This window comes from Leptidea sinapis, chromosome 36 (assembly GCF_905404315.1).
Source record: "Leptidea sinapis chromosome 36, ilLepSina1.1, whole genome shotgun sequence".
Lineage (NCBI taxonomy): Eukaryota > Metazoa > Arthropoda > Insecta > Lepidoptera > Pieridae > Leptidea > Leptidea sinapis.
This window is the reverse complement of record NC_066300.1, coordinates 3,350,974-3,369,817: the sequence shown is the minus strand read 5'-3', so window position 1 is coordinate 3,369,817 and position 18,844 is coordinate 3,350,974. Positions and strand designations below refer to the sequence as shown.

The following is an 18,844-nucleotide window of genomic DNA, read 5'->3' as shown; positions in this document are numbered from 1 at the left end:
GGCGCGATTCAGACCGAAACACGGTAATGCTTATACATTACTGCTTCAGGGCAGAAATTGCGGCTCGAATCATCGACGATCAAGTCATCTCCGATAAGCTTAGAATTTAGCATTGTGTATAGTTGTGGGTTCTCTCTGAATCTTCTACTGCATTTATCACGGGAAGTGCTCAGAGGAGCTGTTCGGGTTGATTTCGGACATTACGTGCAAAGTGCCACCCGCATCACGATGCCGTCTGGCATTCCACAACCGCCCACTTTGCAAGTGTTGTGGAATCAATTACCGGCTTCGGTTTTCCTCAACCGATACGACTTGGGGACCTTCAAGAAAAGAGCAAAATCGCACCTTAAAGGCCGACAACGTATCTCTTGACACCTGTTGTTGTGTTTTCTCACGGGATGGGGATCCCGTGAGCCTCTTGCCCGTTTGCCCTTCTTATATAAAAAATAATAATAGAGATTATAATATTTTGTGTTGGTACCAAATAATATTGGTTTCAAGGACGCCGTAGTTATTGAAATTACTGGGCAAATGAGACTTAATATCTTGTCTCAAACTGACGAGCGCAATGCAGTTCAGAATTATGGGCCCAAACAAGAATCCAGAGAGGTACTGCACAAAGTACCTGTACTTTTGCCCTGTACTTTTCTCGGGGCGTAAAAAGAATAGGGGAGTCCCAGGCATGGGTGTCGTAAGAGGCGACTAAGGGCTTTTTAGAAGTGGGAGAGTCACGCTGCCGTCTTTTGAGGTCAGCACAATCGGGCCGGGCTCGTCCGGGCTAATTACCACACTCGCACAGAATACCGGCGTGAAGTAGCGGCCTAGTGCCGCTATGTTTCGCATAGGTTAGTGTCGAGGACCGGTGGCCATCCCCCCCCCCTCCACCCGAAAATGACAGCGGAACTTAAAAAGATTTTACCCCAGGAGGGTACCGGCTCTACCAGAGTCGGAGAATCCCTCCCCGAGCACTCTAGCTCGGGCTGCCCTTCGTATTCTGGGGAGGGCACAGAACCGCGCATGACCGAGGACAAACGAGGCAGAAACACCACGGCACCCCGCACCACGCTCAACGTGGACTTTTGCAATATCAGGGGAATTCACTCCAATTTAGAGCCGTCCACCACCACCTTAAGACAGCGCAGCCGGCCTTGTGTTTCCTTACGGAGACGCAGATATCTCGACCTAGCGATACGTCATATTTAACGTACCCCGGGTAGAAATCTGAGCACAATTTCTTGCCTCATGCCGGGGTATGTGTGTACGTTAGGGAGGATATCTGCTGTCGCCGTCTCGGCAATTTTGAGGGTAGGGACCTGTCCACTCTCTGGCTCCGCGTAGATTTAGTGGACCGCGTCCGCATCTATGCGTGTGTCTACAGGTCCCATAGTGGTAACGCAGAAACCGATCATCTCATGTGCTGCGTTCAAGCGGCAATTGACGACGTGCTTGCACAGATCCCCTTCGCTGAAATTGTAGTCTTGGGTGATTTCAAAGGGCACAATGCCGAATGGCTTGGATCACGTACCACAGACTACGCAGGGCGATCTGTGCATAATTTTGCATTGGCGTATGGTCTGTCCCAATTGGTGGAGTCGCCAACGCGGCTCCCGGATGTGGATAGCCACATGCCGTCCTTATTGGATCTTCTGCTGACTACACATCCCGATGGTTACCAGGTCTTTATCGACGCCCCTCTCGGAACGTCCGACCATTGCCTGGTCGGGAGTGTAGTGCCTATCCGACGCCAACGTCTCAGACCACCAGCGACCCGCCGCGTTTGGCACTACAAGTCAGCAGATTGGGATAGGATGCGTTCCTTTTTTGCATCCTACCCTTGGGGCAGGATTTGTTTCCCTTCGGATGATCCTAGTGCCTGCGCCGTTGCAGTAGCCGATGTGATACTGCAGGGCATGGATATTTTTATACCAAGCTCTGTAGTACCCATCGGTGGCAGATCACAGCCCTGGTTCGATGCGTCAGTTAAAGCTGCATCTGACTGCGTATCGAGCTTGGGTTGCGGCGCTGGGCGCAAAGGATTCGAACTGCACAGTTCTTAAGAGGAAATACAACCGTGCCTCCAGATTTTTTAACTGGCAAATCGCCCGTGCAAAGTCAAAACACGTCGTCATAATCGGCGAGCAGCTTTCCAGTTACCCGACCAGAACACGCAAGTTCTGGTCGTTGTCGAAAGCTGCTCTTGGTAACTTCAGCCAGCCGTCCATGCCGCCGTTGCACATGAGGATTGACACCCTGGCCCATACGGCAAAAGAGAAAGCCGATCTCTTGTGCACTCTTTTTCGCCTCCAACTCGACTCTTGACGACAACGGAAAACACCGCCGACCATCCCGCGGTGTCAGAGCTCTATGCCTGAAGTACAGTTCAGACAGAAAACTATTAGGCGAGCTCTATTTTCGTTGGAAGTCAGGAAGTCGAGCGGGCCGGATGGCATTTCTCCAATCGTGCTTAGAACGTGTGCCCCTGAGTTGACGCCGGTGCTAACGCGTTTATTCCGGCACTCTTATTCAAAAGGCGTAGTCCATGACTCATGGAAGTCAGCCCTTATCCATCCGATCCAAAAAAAAGGAGACAGTTCGGATCCGGCAAACTACAGGCCTATTGCTATTACCTCCCTGCTCTCCAAAATCATGGAGAGCATAATTAGCCGTCAGCTCTTAGTATATCTAGAGGGTCACCAGTTGATCAACGATCGACAATACGGGTTTCGCCATGGTCGGTCGGCAGGTGATCTTCTGGTATACCTAACACATAGATGAGCAGCGGCTATTGAAAGCAAGGGGGAAGGCCTGGCAGTTAGCCTGGATATAGCGAAGGCTTTTGATCGTGTATGGCACAAGACAGTCCTCTCCAAACTTCCATCATTTGGGCTTCCCGAGAGCTTGTGCAAGTGGACCTCCAGCTTCCTCACTGGGCGCAGCATACAGGTCGTTGTCGACGGATATTGCTCGAACCCGAAGCCCGTGAATGCTGGAGTGCCCCAAGGCTGTGTGCTGTCTCCGACGCTGTTTCTTCTACATATCAATGATATGTTGGACACCTCCAACTTTCATTGCTATGCAGACGACAGCACTGGTGATGCCGTATACACTGGCCATGCAGGTCTCTCCCGGGAAATCGTCGACCAGTGCCGGGAGAAACTTGTGTCTTCTATCGAGTCCTCTCTTGAGAAGGTCGCGGAATGAGGTAAATTGAACCTTATCCAATTTAACCCCCAGAAGACTCAAGTTTGCGTGTTTATCACTAAAAAAACCCCATTTGTCGTATCACCGCTCTTCGACAACACTTCCCTCAAAGCCTCGCCTAGTATCGGAATACTGGGTCTCGAAATCTCGATCAATTGCCAATTTCGTGGTCATCTGGAAGGCAAAGCCAATTTGGCTTCAAAGAAACTGGGCGTCATTAATAGAGCACGGCAATACTCCAAGCCGGCCCACATACTAGCGCTCTACAAAGCGCAGGTCCGGCCACACATGGAGTATTGCTGTCATCTCTGGTCTGGCACACCCCAGTATCAGCTCGATCCATTTGACCGCGTGCAACACAGAGCAGCTCGAATTGTCGGGGACACAGTGCTCTGTGAACGGCTGGATCACTTGGCGTTGCGTAGAGACTTCGCTTCATTGTGTGTCTTCTACCGCATTTATTACGGGGAGTGTTCCGAAGAGCTGTTTAACCTGATTCCTGCCGCCGAATTCCACCTTCGCACGACACGCCACAAGTTAGGATATCCTCCACAGTGCGGTTTTCAAGGAGCTTTCTTCCACGTACTACAAAGCTGTGGAATGAGCTTCCTTGTGCGGTGTTTCCGGGACGATACGACATGGGTACCTTCAAAAAAAGCGCGTACACCTTCCTTAAAGGCCGGCAACGCTCCTGTGATTCCTCTGGTGTTGCAAGAGATTGTGGGCGGCGGTGATCACTTAACAACAGGTACGCTCGTTTGTCCTCCTATTCCATAAAAAAAAAATTAGTATGACTCGGGCTTATTAATTACTATAAAGGTTAACGTTAATTATATTTTTTTCATAAAAAATGGCAATTGTAGAGTTTGCCTAAGGAGGTGAAAAATTATAACTTTAGGTATTAAAAAAAAATTAACATAAAAACAACCGACTTTAAAAACACTATTCCAAAACAATAGATATAATATGCACTAAAAAGCATAAAAATAATTTCGTATATTTATACAGTCTAATTAATTAATTTAATTCTAGTTTCTTGTTATTTTTGGAGTATTTTTTTTTGTGAATTCACTAACAATTTGTCTAAATAATATGTCTATAAATGAAAGCGCTTTTCAATTTGATTACAGACACTTAGAAATTCGGCCACAGATTGCACCCTTACTGCAAGTCTTTATGGAGTTCCATTGATCATCATATTCGACTACGACAATTACTTGACCATAACTACATTACGGTAGGTGACTTAAATATCTTCATAGCATAAAAGAGATTGGGCCGAGTGTCTCTAATTTGCTCCTCAGAATTGAAGAGTTCTGTTAATTTGTTCGTGTATATCCTTTCCAATAATAAAAGAATAATCGAAATCGGTCCACCCAGTCGAAAGTATTGAGGTAACAAACATAAAAAAAAACAAAAAACATACGGATGAATTGAGAACCTCCTTCTTTTTTGAAGCCGAAAAAAAAATTGAAATTTCATATTGTTTTAAAATAATTAGATTAAAATCAGTATTACAACAATGCACAGTATATGCATACTCGTACACATTGAATTTTTCACTAAATCCATTCAATTTCCACTAATGTTGCACAATACGTCGGCTGTATTTCTACAGATATACTGCTTTAAGTTATTTGGTGACGGGAACACACAAAATTTCACTCATCCAAAAAATATCTTACTATACATATTTATTTTTTTAATTTTTTATTTATTGCGTACGCCAGTCATAAGCATGTCGGTGACGCGAACCCATATTACTTTCGCCTACCAAAAAGTGCCCTACACGGCTTAAGCAGTTTTAACTTCAACAATGTAAACAATTCAATCTTCAATAACAATTTCATGCCTTATTCGAATTTTCAACAAAAACACAAGTTAATGATGTAAAAACGTCCTGGTACGACAGCCATTACCCGGCTAATTTAAACTGTATACGTGATTAAAATTCATGGATTATTCGGCGCGCACTCTCAATTTATTCGGGTAATACTACGGTAGCCTGAAGGCTCGAGCCTCGAGCTGAATTATTTGTATGTTTCAGAGTTCAGAGCTGGTTCAGTTTTCAGTGTGTGTTGAGAACTCGCGAGGGGTGGTCGTGTCGCTCCCGGTTCCGGCAGATCTACGAGCGTAACAAAACTTTTGCGAATGTCTCGAATCTAAATTTATTTGTGAACTTAAATGGATGTTCATGCGGTGTTAATATGTGATTCTATTTGGTACGTATTTATTGTGTGATAATGTTTTTTATATTTAAGGACTCTACACCTAATTTTTTAATAATTTATATTAATGAGATATTGATTCAACACAGCTTGAAACTTTTATCTTAGTTTTATTGGAGAGTAATCATAATAATATTATAATACAGTTGTTTTCATTTAAAGCATCCTTCAAAAGAAATTTTCATTTACAAAAAAGAAAATATTTTATGTACCATGGCTATATTACTAAACTAGTTAAAATTATAAGTACAAAATAATTTAATTCCTTTACCAAATGCGTAAACTCATACAATTGATTGAAATGATTCTTAAGTTCGACTTTCCTTGGAATCATGTTAATACATTTTGACGCGAGAAAAAGCTGAAAAATTTTGAATGACTACTTTTTATCAGTAGGAGGCTCCTTTGCACCGGATGCCGGCTAGATTATGGGTACCACAACGGCGCTTATGTCTGCCGTGAAGCAGTAATGTGTAAACATTATTGTCTTTCGGTCTGAAGGGTACCGTTGCTAGTGAAATTACTGGGCAAATGAGACTTAACATCTTATGTATCAAGGTCATTAACGCAATTCTACTGCCGCTCAGAATTTTTGGAGCTTTTCAAGAATCCTAAGCGGCACTGCATTATAATGGGCAGGGCGTATCAATTACCGTAAGCTGAACGTTCTACTCGTCTCGGCTTTATTTGTATTAAAAAAATTGTAGCCAAAAAATTAATTACTGATTATGAAGGTGCTGAATTAGTTTTATATCTTATAATACTTAAATTACAATCATTGTGAAATGCGACGGTAGATAGGTAGAGTCTTTCACTCTCACCACGATCCACGTTTGATTTTCCACGCCACGTAATGTTTTCGGTTTTCCCTCTTGTTATTCCTGTGGTGTTACAAAGTTTTATTTCTTTTTGTATGTTTCTTTTTTTTTTAATGCTTTCTTCCCATACGGGATGAATCACATACCATCGGGTGACCCGTATGGGTGCTCGTTTAGTGTTCTACTCTACAATAATCAAACTTATAATGCCTACTACTCGGCTAAGTTAAATTAGTAAGTCTTTTGTGGAGAGATGTATATGCTTTTACAACAATCCCAGAAAATGTTCAAAACAAATGTTATATTCATGAAGATTGTTAAAAAACATTTGTGTGGTAAAAGTTACTATAACATAAATTACTTTCTTAATGATACTTCAGATTAGGAATGGGGCGACCTTACCTCAGACTATTAAATAATAAGTTTTATTGTACGATAAAAGGGAAGAAAGAAGCGTGCTCAGTTTCTTGCGCCCGTTCAGCTCTGAAGCATACATTTTCGAAGGGATGGTAGTTTTTGACTTACAATAAGTGATATCATATCCTTTTTGAATAAAAATATTTTCAATTAGAACTTGAATTTGAATAAAAATGGTTTCTGTACGCACCGGCCGGCAACGCGTATGGTGTTGCAAACCTCGTAGAAAAGAAATATTATTTTATTATTATTTCTTAGATAAGTTAGGTTTGAAAATATTGATGATTAGATGAAATACATACTTACATAAATAAGACCTTAATGTCGTTCGTGTTACGTTAGTATCAGCTTCTTACAGATTATGATTATATTATAGAAATAGCAGTGACAATATTGAATATTTTATTAAAAAGAGCACAAAAAAATGCTGGGAGAGTTTCTTGCGCCGCTTCTTCTCTCACAGAGTACCATTTGTTTCCGAAGCGGTAGTAGTTTCTAGTTTATTAGAAATGACACCAAAAATAATTCTAAAGGAAGCAATTTTGAGAAAATTTATGCCTTTTATGCCTTTTTACTACATGTATATGAAAGATTACATAGTTATTTTTGTTCTGTCTGTTCCGGCTTATATCCAAAACGGCTTGAAATATTCTGATGGCTCTTTCAGATCTAAAGTTCTCTTTCAATTCCATTACGTGGTCTAATTAATATAATCTATTTATTTTTATTTCATAGATGGTCACAGCATCTTGTGCGCTGTTAAGGACAGATAAATTAAAAATTCGGGTTTGTTGTAAAATCTGTTCTTATGTTCCGATTCACCACTAATACTATATACTACGGGTAAATTACTTTCGAGACGTTTTTGCATTTGTAGTAGTATTTGTATATTTACAGAAGATATAAACTTCAAATTTATATTTCCTTGTACAGTCAGAAAAATAGGTTCGTAACATTTTGAAAATAAAAATATATGACGATCAAAATTCAATGGTGAATACCAAATATTTATAAATCTATACATACATATAAATAAAATTGGAGTGTCTGTTTGTAATATTGAAAAAACCTTTTTTTACTACATGTATATGAATATTTGTATATACGGTCACATACACCAAAATAACATTTTATAAAATTTTTGTCTGTCTGTTTGTTTCGGCTAATCTCTGAAATGGCTGGACCGATTTTGACGGGACTTTTATTGGCAGGTAGCCGATGTAATAAGGAGTAACTTAGGCTGCGTTTATTTCAGAAAGAAAATATTTTAGAAAAATAAAGTAATGTTGCAATGTCCAAGAAACGGTCTAGCTCTAAAAATTATTTATATAGCAAAACAACGTTTGCTGGGTCATATATATATATATATTTATAAACATTGCTAATTATTGTCAGGACTATTTGGTTATAGTTAATAAATAAATGATTTGATTTTATTTGTGGTTTGTAATATTTATTGTTTAGTGTTATTATTGTAAAGTCGTTGATTAAAAATGTTTCCAAACGAAAGAGAGGATGAGGGCGTAATGTGTTGATGAGTTAATTAATTTATTTTAATTTAATCTAAGATCGAGACTTAACATTTTGTGACTTAACATGTCTCAAGGAGACGAGGGCAATTGTAGTGCCGCTCAGAATTTTTGCATTTTTCAAGAATCCTGAGCGGCACTGCATTGTAATGTGCAGAGCGTATCAATTACCATCAGCTGAAAGTCCTGTTCGTCTCATCCCTTATAATCATAAAAAAATTACATTTAAAAATAATGTCCTGAGGATGCGAGGCAAAACACGTGTCGAATTGTTTAAAAACAAACATTGGCGGAATTAACACTTTAGTGTTAATTCCGCCAAATGATTTAAGTTTTCTTTAGAAAACTTAAATCATTTGTATATTTAAAAAAAAAATGTTTAATAATATTATTAGTTCCATATCAAATACCTATACGATAAAGTAGCTATAAATATTATAAAAATAGTATTGGTTTATATATTTACGTGCTGATCGTACACGTACACACGTACAAATGCAAAATCGTCTTGAAAGTAATTTACTTGGATGTAGTTGTAACCTTACAATTTTGATTGGAAGACTGATGTCTGTGATAGGCCAGGGACTCGTCATAAAAATATCATAACTTAACATTTAGTGGGGTTTTAACAGTTTTCAACTTAGTATTTAGGATAAACATCTCCCCGAAGACTGTTTCCAAAATAGACACCTGTTCAGGTGTAGAGTTCACAGTAAATTTCCTCACTGCTCAAAACCAACTTAATTGACTAAGCCTAAGATTAAGTTATTAATTTGTACTGTCCTAAATGTAAATGGAAGCGCTACGAAACGAAATTTAATAATTTTATTAATTATATTTCCGACAAAATATTTCTGTATTCTAAAACAACAAAGAATTAAGTCTCTCGATTTATTAAAAGCAACACCGAAAGCCTAATATTTTCTCTCTTCAAGTAATATTCTTGAGAGCAATACTCCGCAACAGTTGTAACTTGTATATTTAATTAAAAGAACGAATAAATTAAAATGTTGCTCGTTAACAACTCAACTGAAGAAAGACCGCCATAATATTCAAAGAATATAATAACAAAACTCCTTCTAACCTAATTCAAGCCTAGCGAAACTCTCTAAGAAAAAGACGATTTATTCTATTGTTTTGAAACATGCAATCATTGATAGATTTTATTTTTATGTTTATGAAAATATGGGACGAGACGAGCAGGACTTTGAGTTGATGGCAATTGATACGCCCTGCTCATTATAATGCAGTACTAATCAGGATTATTGAAAAACCCAAAAATCTGAGCGGCATTACAATTGCGCTCGTCACCTTTAGACATAAGATGTCAAGTCTCATTTGCCTAGTAATTTCACTAGCTACGGCCCCTTCAGACCGAAACACAATTATGCTTACACATTACTGGAAACAGGAGCCGTTGTGGCGCCGTGATTCTGGTATAATCTAGCCGGGATCCTGTGCAAAGAAGTCTCCCACTGGTAAATTGACAGATGACGGTTAAAATCTTGTAAAAGACGGTCGCAGCCGAAATCCACTACGTTTTAAGCAACTGTTAACGCTTTCAAATTTAGCCGGATTATACTTCGCCACCAATCGGAAAAAAGGGAACACTTATAGGGTCACTTTATCGTGCGTCCATCCGTCCGTACGCATGTCTGTCTGTCAAGACCTTTTATCTCGGGAAGGCATGGAAGTATCGAGTTGAGGCAAACCTCAAAAGTTAATATAAAAAAAGATACGGTCGTTAATGCTGCCAAAAACGTATATTATCGTCAAGGGAATCAAAATTTTTAAGCTGTTTTCCGTTGCCCTAGAACTATGAAATTTGCCAACTAATACCGTCATCAGGTATGTTTTAATCGAGGAAACTTTTTTATTAGCAGTCAACATTCAGCATTTACCGATTGTGTATTTACATTGACAGGAATGAACTTTAAAGTATGGAAAAAATTGGAAAATCTGCCTTAAGTATGAACTGAAGAATAGAAAAATTACATATTTCAGTTGATTTACCTACGAAATAAAATATTTTGATTTGATTCATCACACACACGCATACACTATGATGGCCGACGGTTACCATCCTCGCGCAAAATAGATTGGCAGTATAAAATAAAGATTTTGATCCAAAGACGGACGGAGAATATTTTTTGTTGAGGAAAATGCGATATGATTCCCACAGGAGTAAACTTCATCACCATCGGCCGACCTCTGCCTGTGTCAGAACTACGAGCCTTTATCACAGATTGGGAGATTAAACAGAAAAATATAGTTTAACTCTTTTATATTTTTTTACTTGTTTTATGGACTCGAGTTAGGTTTTTTTTATGAAATAGAGAACTGGTATTTTTTATGGTTCAGTCAAGAGATTCAAATTTATTCAACCTGCCGTTTATCAAGGTGTTCTCCTTCTTCACCTGCCTGGAGGTCAGCAGTCAGCTTTTTAAACTTCACCTTGTGTATGGCTAAGCGGATTAGTTCTTGGTTTGTCTTGATGCCAGCCCACTCCCTTATACTTCTGGGCCAAGATTTCTTTCTTCTTTCAACACATCATTTCCCAGCAATTTTCCCTATCAAAATAGTTTGCAGCAGGCGGTACCTATCCTTGCGCAGTATATGACTCAGGTACGAGATCTTACGCCGTTGGATAGTTCTCACTAGCTCGATGTTCTTCTACATACGGACAAGGAACTCTGCGTTAGACACATTAGCCGTGCAACTTATGGGGAGTACGTCGAAACGTCCACATCTGAAAGTCTTCAATTTTTTTACGTAAGTTGTGCGGTTGTGAGGCATCGACCTTAGTCGAAGGACTAAGGTCGATGCCTCACAACCGCATAAAACCATATGAGGATGTTAAAGTTGACCAATACGAGTTAAGGCTTGTCTGATATGGGCTATAGCAGGTGAGTCAGGCTATATATCTGTATGAAGCGCCCAGAAGCGATCTCAAGCTCGGTAAAAGACGAGTAAATAGAGACTCAAATAAGTTTTATAGAAATAGGCTTCAAATTTGCGCTCCTAAATCAACATTATAATTTTATTTAATTTACTGAATCAACAATATTAGGTTCGCATAAGCCAGCACCCGAGAATAACACACAAATTAAAGTTATCTCTTCTATTGCTAAAGTTATTAATGTTTTTACTAAGTTTCACCACGCCAGGTTTTTCACTAGTGAGAATTATTAACTACAAACAATAGTCCTAGATTTCATTCAGTCCAAAATAACACTCATCGTGGCTATTTTGGACTGAATGAAATCGACACATTGCTTCGATAGATTATACCATTTCAGCTGGAAGACGTCCACTGTTGGACATAGGCTTCCCCTAAAAGATCTCCACGACAATCGGTCCTACTCTCATCCTACAGGAAAGGAAACTGTAGAGAAAATTAGAATTGTTTCGTAGCAAATACTCGTGCAAGATACAATTTTCGTACTTTGTAATGATATATAATACTATATAGTTATAAACTGATTCATGTACTCAACTGTAAAACAACCAGAATTTGTAACTGATGCTAAATAAATAAATAATAAATTTGACCCGCAACGAATTTGAATATTCCAGAATGTTATTATATTTTACTTGAGTTGTTATTTATTATTTAGTTAAACAAAGCAAGCCTCATTGTTCTCTAAAGATTTTGTATAATTTCCCACTTAAGTTAGCTTATTGAAATAATATACCGCGAAATACAACGTTAAAGGGAGATTCTATTTTTGTCTATTTTGAGGAAAAACAGAAACATGATATAACTATTTTAAGTTAATACTAAAATCGCCCTAAATTTAAGTTAGCCTTTAATATACTTTATTATAATACCGTGACTGAAGAGTTAAATTATATTCTTGTCAAACTTGACTTGATTTATATAGTAATTTACATATTTTGTTTTTTTTTTCTGACTTACTCGTGTTAGGCATTGAATATTCTTTTTTTATGAAAATAAGGGAAGAGACAAGCCGACGTTCGGCAGATGGTAATGGATACGTCCTGCCCATTACAATGCAGTGCTGCTCAGGATTCTTGAATGACACAAAAATTGAAGACTGAGCGGCACTACATCTGCGCTCGTCACTTTTAGGACATAAGATATTAAGTCTCATTTGCTAATTTCACTAGCTACGATGGCTTCCAGACTGAAACACAGTATTGATTACACATACGTGCTTCACGGCAGAAATAGGCACCGTTATTGTACCCATAATCTAGCCGGCATCCAGTGCAAAGGAGCCACTCCCAAAGCTCCCACTGGTAGTTAAATTTTGAGTATTTTTGTTGTATCACTTTACATATTATATTGTAATAGAAATAATTTGTAAAACAATGAAGCTGTAAATATTGAGTTAATAGAGTGGTAATGAGTTTCTTTCCACTTCTTCTCATTAAAGTTTTTAGCCTTTCTAAAGTGGTGGTTTTTTTTTTATGGAATAGAAGGACAAACGAGCGTACGGGTCACCTGGTGTTAAGTGATCATCGCCGCCCACATTCTCTTGCAACACCAGAGGAATCACAAGAGCGTTGCCGGCCTTTAAGGAAGGTGTACGCGCTTTAAAAAAAAAGAAAACTTTAAACTTATGTAAAAATAAAAGAAAACTTTTTACATTCACAAGTGTCATTTCCTTGGCTTACTCGTATATGAATAAAGTGATCTTGATTTGATATATCTATAGTGACTTCAAGGTTTTTGATAGGACTCTCTCACATATCATTAAACAAGACTAAAAGCTTGGTGCTTCTCGTCGATATAATATATAATATACAGGATATGCCTTAAATTAATTCTAACATCTTATACTTCGTGAATACCGCTGCAAGTGGAGGGAAAGGTTGTTAAGTAAACTCCTTCTTCAAATATTAGTATTAGGTTTATGATATAAATATTATCTTGCTATATAGGCTTAACTAATACCACAATATAGTACTAACAGTACTCTAACTTCATACTAGAGCGCTTGAAATGACGCACGCACACACACACATGATTTACACAGCCGCTAAGCAATCTTGGGGAGACAAAACTTTTGAGTGCGACGCCGTACCCAAGTGAAACTGGTCGCTCTCCGAGTTAAAATACTTGCGGCACGCCGTCCGTGAAGTCAATCTTTTTGTATGTGCCAACCCTTATAGCGCTCCGACCAGACGAAGGTATTTTCAAGGAGACCGCTGAGTTACGTTACTGTTCTATTTCGTATATTGTGCTAATACGAAAGTGAGTTTTGTTAATTATTTGTAATGCTTGACACTTTAACTACTCAACTCATTATCACGAAATGTTACCCACGTTATCAATGAGCTTTTTTTTTATTCCGAAGTTTTTAAGACTTCCTGAGGGAGCGAGATTCAAGATAAACGTAGTTTAAGCGACGCTGAAAGAATGCAATAGAAGGAAAGAGAACCATTTCGAAGGTTCTCGGAAATGAATTTGGGTTTATTTATAAAATCCAAGATGGCCTCTACCTACTAATGCTGTGCTATATTTATCACGAATGTAAGGATATAATATTATATAGAAATATTTCGAAGGTTCCCGGTATTTTTATCATTCTTATTTTTAATGTTTTTTTGTTTAAAATAATAAAAAAATGAATTTTTATTTCTAATGTTTCACATTTTTCACACATAAACTGACATATTTGTTGATTTCCCGAGTAAGCGTGATATGCATTTAACGCAAAAGAAGTCGCGGTTAAAAGTTAATTATCCTTAAACATAAGTAAGACATATTTTGCACACAAACCTCTGTATAACTTTAACATATTCGTAAGCAAATGAGCTTGGCGTGAACGTCTGAACTGTGAACTGAAGTATTGTACATTTTGTCAGGGTAGTACCTGATTTCCATTGCTAATATCAAATACATTACTATCACCACTATAATATCAATATCTCGGTTCCAAAGTGTAACAAGTCTGAGTTTTAGTAAGCCGTGGCGGCAGTTAATGGTTTTTTTTCCCATTTCAAAAATGCCAAATGCGCCTGAGGTTTAATTTACAAAATATTTCGTACAAATTTTATGTAATACTAGCGCAAAATATTAAAGAGGTCTCAGATATTAATTTCTTAGTTGACAACAGCTTCACAATATATTGCATAAGAGAAGTGTGTTATTTTAAGTATAATAATTAAGCCCATCCATATAATTTAACTTGTGTATTGCAATTACATGGGATATAACCATAAATATTACCACAATACTTAAAGAAACTCCGATATATTTTCTTGATAATGAAAATTTTACAAATGCTTTCAAAAGTACATAAATCTCGTTATGGACCAATTTGAATGTAGCCCTTTACAATAAAAAAAACTATTTCAGTACATAAATACCAGCTTTATGAGGCGACAAACTTAAAACACATACAAGTAGAGGACCTCATTCTATTTATGAACTCGGATAAGAACAAATTTATTGAAATAGGATGAATAAAAAAAAAAATAAAGCTGATCAATAGTGATAAATATATTACATACCAGTGCTTCGATACATAATAAATGCAACTTTATAACTAGACAAAACACTAGTAAAGAATATAACTAAATGCATCCATCTAGTAATGAATTGGACTTTTGTAACCTTTTTGGGTATGCAAACATAAAAAAAGTTGAAAACAGTTTAAGCAAAATGTAATATATCGTACGCGACACCGACCTCAACTGTTAAAAGATATCTACTATCCGATTGGTTGGGGCCCCACTACAAGCGGTGTCGATTTTATTCAAATACGCTTAAACTAAGCCCTTTTCAATTGTCACCATAAATATTACTTTTAAATTATTTAATATGTTCGGAAAAAGCATAGCTCGTGAGAATAACATACAAGAAACTCAAATGCCACTCTTTTCAATCAATAAATTTAATAAATAAAAAAATAAGCATCCAAAGTATGAGTTGTGTTCAAAGTAAAAAGCGTTTTTAAAATCATATATTTCTCAAAGAGTAATAAAGAATACTCGTAAACTGCATAAATATAAATTATTCCATATTGGATGTATCAATCTTTATAGCTTGAATGTATTGTTTGTGTATGGTTGTTTCGTGAACATGATGTTCATAATTAGTAATCGCATCCAAGAAATACATAATAATCAATACATCGTCCGCATTAACGCAATAAATACCGCAATTAGAGAGTTTGAATATATGTTTATGGATATTGTCCTACTAAATATTCGATTTATATTATTATTTCAATTAGAAACATAAAATGTACCATCACGTTGCATGCAGCCAGCACCGTTAAGTTTCAAAACATTGTAAAGAAATCTGGATTTCATTGGTTTTACAATAGCTTTTGCGAGGCAAATCTAAGTTGTCTCATTCAAAAGGCATAGAGTCCTATACAACTTAGAAAAACTCTCGTGTGTTTACCAAAAATACTGCGTAAATTAAGTTTATAAATCGATAGAGAAAAATGAACAGAAAACTTAAGGTTTAAAGATAAAAATGATTTTTATTATTTTACAAAAACAAAAAGAAACTCGATTTCTTTTCTTACCTCGTTAGGATATTAGAACAAACCAATAGAAATGTTGTCCTTGAGATATTTTCAAATAAATCGGACAACTTTGTTGCTTTGCAACTGTTTGAGAAATTAAATTTGGAGAAAATCTAAATATTCTATTAAAAGTTAAAGATGAAATGTTACAGAACCTTAGTTAATTGAAAGTAATAGCTGATATGGTTGTTAAAAAATGTGCTTGTTACAATTTTTCTTTTTACTTTATAAATTTACAATGTAAATTACTCCATTCGTAACATTTTAACAGCGACCACCTGGATGCAGTAAATTCATCTTCCCAGTTGTTTCAACGGTCGTGCGGCGTGCTATATTAACAGCCTATAAAAATCCAACTGCTCGATGAAACTGACAGATATCGCTGGCACTAGGGACTGCTCCGATACCCAGTATTCAATACAATGCAAATGGCCGCCACTGTCACTGTGTGATAGCGAGTATTAACATATATTTCCACCCCCTGTTTGTGTTCGCAGCACGGTAATCCACCCCCGATGGGCACTTTGTAAAAATTCACGACCCACAGTCTTGCTTGCATTGGTTTTAATTAGGATTCGTTGACGGCCTAATTAGTTGGGTATTTATTTGATGTAGCTGGCAGTGTTAAAATCGTATAATTGCAGGGATACATCTAATAAAAAGAAATAGAATTAATATGCGGGATGCATTAAGCGTAATTGCGATAGGTAATTTATGTCTGAATATTTCCCACTGAATTCAGAAAACATTGGAAACGGCAGTGAAACGCAGCAGATCTTTTTTTAAGAGACGAGCAGGACGTTCAGCTGATTGTAGTTGATACGCCCTGCACGTTACAATGCAGTTCCGCTCAAGATTATTGAAAAACACAAAAATTCTGAGCGGCTCTACAACTGCGCTCGTACATAAGTTGTCAAGTCTCATTTGCCCAGTAATTTCACTAGCTTTTAGTTGTATTTGTGAAACATGTGTTAGGACGCATCTATATATATATATATTGTATCTCTTTCCTATATTGTTCAGTTCTTGTGATGTGTTTTTTATGTTTCCTTGTAATAATAAATAAATAAATAAATAGCTATGGCGCCCTTCAGACCGAAACACAATAATGCTTACACATTACTGCTTCACGGCAGAAATAGGCGCCGTTGTGGTACCTATAATCTAGACGGCATCCTATGCAAGGGAGCCACACTTCCACTGGGTAACTGATCTTCACTTTGCGACCTTTATTCATGTAATACTCTCACAAAAGTAGGAAATCTATGTATATATTTGTATTATAAATTATACCTGCGATATCCCTAGTCAGCGATAATTATTTCCTATAAATAGGTAAAATGGGTAATAAAATCAAAACTGTCGCCGTATAGCAAACGATGTAGCAATAAAATATTTCTTGTTCCAGTTAGTGACAGTGAAGGATAAATGAGCGGTATTAAGTGACAAAATGGCGTCTGTGTGAACAAGATGGCGGACTGTTTTGGCGGGAAACTGATGGTGATGCTATTGCTCACCTTCAAGTGCTCCTGCCTACGGACGCGAGCCCTGACTAATGAAGATTCTGGTGAGTTTATATTAAATTAGGCTATATTAGTAAGGGCGGATTCGACCAAACATGATGTTACACGAGGATATAACTATACGGGTATAATTTTATTTTTAGAATTTATCCCTTGGATATTTACGTTTCAGTTTTTTCAACGGCGTATTGCGGAGTACGCCGTTTCGGTATTCTTATCCTTTGGTTTAAAAGTGAATGATGAACGAAGAGTGAACGAATGTATAAGCCGACAAAATCCATGTTCTATTGTTTCTTCTAACATGACATGATATGCCTTAACAATTCAATTGTGTAGGATAATAGAGTGAAATATTAAATGTTGACAGGTTGTTTGTTTTTATTCGTATTCTAGGTGACACGAGACATCTCTGCTCTGACAACTGTTTAACCTTTTAATCCGCCAAAATCGTCCGTGTTAATATTTGCGAAATATATTTCCCAAATGGTTGCGGAACTGATGTGGCAGTGCACAGGGCGCATTGCTCGACGGACAGATAGCCGTTGGGGCAGTAAAGTCCTCGAATGGCAACCACGTACCGGAAGACGTAGTGTTTATATGGAAGACACAAGATGGACCGAAGATCTGGTCAAGATCTCCGAAATACGTTGGATGAGGGCAGCGCAGGACCGTTCGTCATGGCGATCATTTGGGAGGCCTTTGTCCAGCCGTGGACGACAACTCGATGAGTTATTATTATTATTACATTAGTGGTTGGTAAAATTAAAAAATAGCTTTAATCATAGGATAGCAGTAGTTAGTCGCGAGTAAAAACTTACTCCAATTTGGTCGAACCCGCAGTAAGAAGTATACATGTCTTCTAATGATAGTTAGATTTCACATTAGTTATGTAAATGTAGTTACAACTGAGATGCATCAAAATATTTGTTGAAATTTTAAATTATATTGGTTATTATTCGTAGCAAGGAAAAAATTTAACTTCTATAATGACACAACATTGTGATTATAACGGCACAAGATGTAAGTTAGACAATAAACTGACCTAACTCAATCTATTATTTGTTTGGTTCTAAACGAAAAATCTTTATCGGAAGTAAATGAAGTGTGAAATCATTTGGGATCGTAGCTGGCGCGGCGCGGTGTCGGGGATTCACGTGTAGGCTTACGGAACAATAAATTTCCTGATAAAAGTAAAGCATTTATTATGGAAAATATGCGCTTACGTGATATGGAATTCAATTTTAAATCGCATTGTTCGGTGAATTCAAGTCATTTTCATGGATTTAATTTATTCAGTGGGTGCTGCATTATTTAAATAACATAGTATTATGATTGGATCTGGTATTGTCAATGTTGAAATTTATATTCATCTTCATGCTTTCCCAATTAGTTTTTAGTTGATGAATTCAACTATTCTATTTTCAAAATATAAATTTAACAGTGTAACGTTCATGGTTTGAGGATCAAGACACATACTAATTCGTGTTTTTATTTCACCATACTTTTTAGTTTGCCACATATAAAAAGTTTTGGTTTATATAATAATATATTTAACGTGACGTCAAATGGCCCAACGGAAGACCAGCTTTCGTTTTCAAACCAGCAAACATGTTGAGTTGT

The 18,844-nt window shown here is 37.4% G+C and overlaps 1 protein-coding gene across 1 annotated transcript in view; it reads left to right on the top strand.

The window, feature by feature from the left end:
* Positions 1-5,298: 5,298 nt before the first annotated feature.
* The window catches only part of LOC126975557 (immunoglobulin superfamily member 21-like), a 187,650-nt gene continuing 174,104 nt past the window's right edge, over positions 5,299-18,844 (top strand). Inside the window, exons 1-2 of the mRNA XM_050823487.1 lie at positions 5,299-5,423; positions 17,110-17,268. Coding sequence (XP_050679444.1) covers positions 17,172-17,268 — 97 coding nt within the window. The 5' untranslated portion in view covers positions 5,299-5,423; positions 17,110-17,171. The remainder of the gene's footprint in view (positions 5,424-17,109; positions 17,269-18,844) is intronic.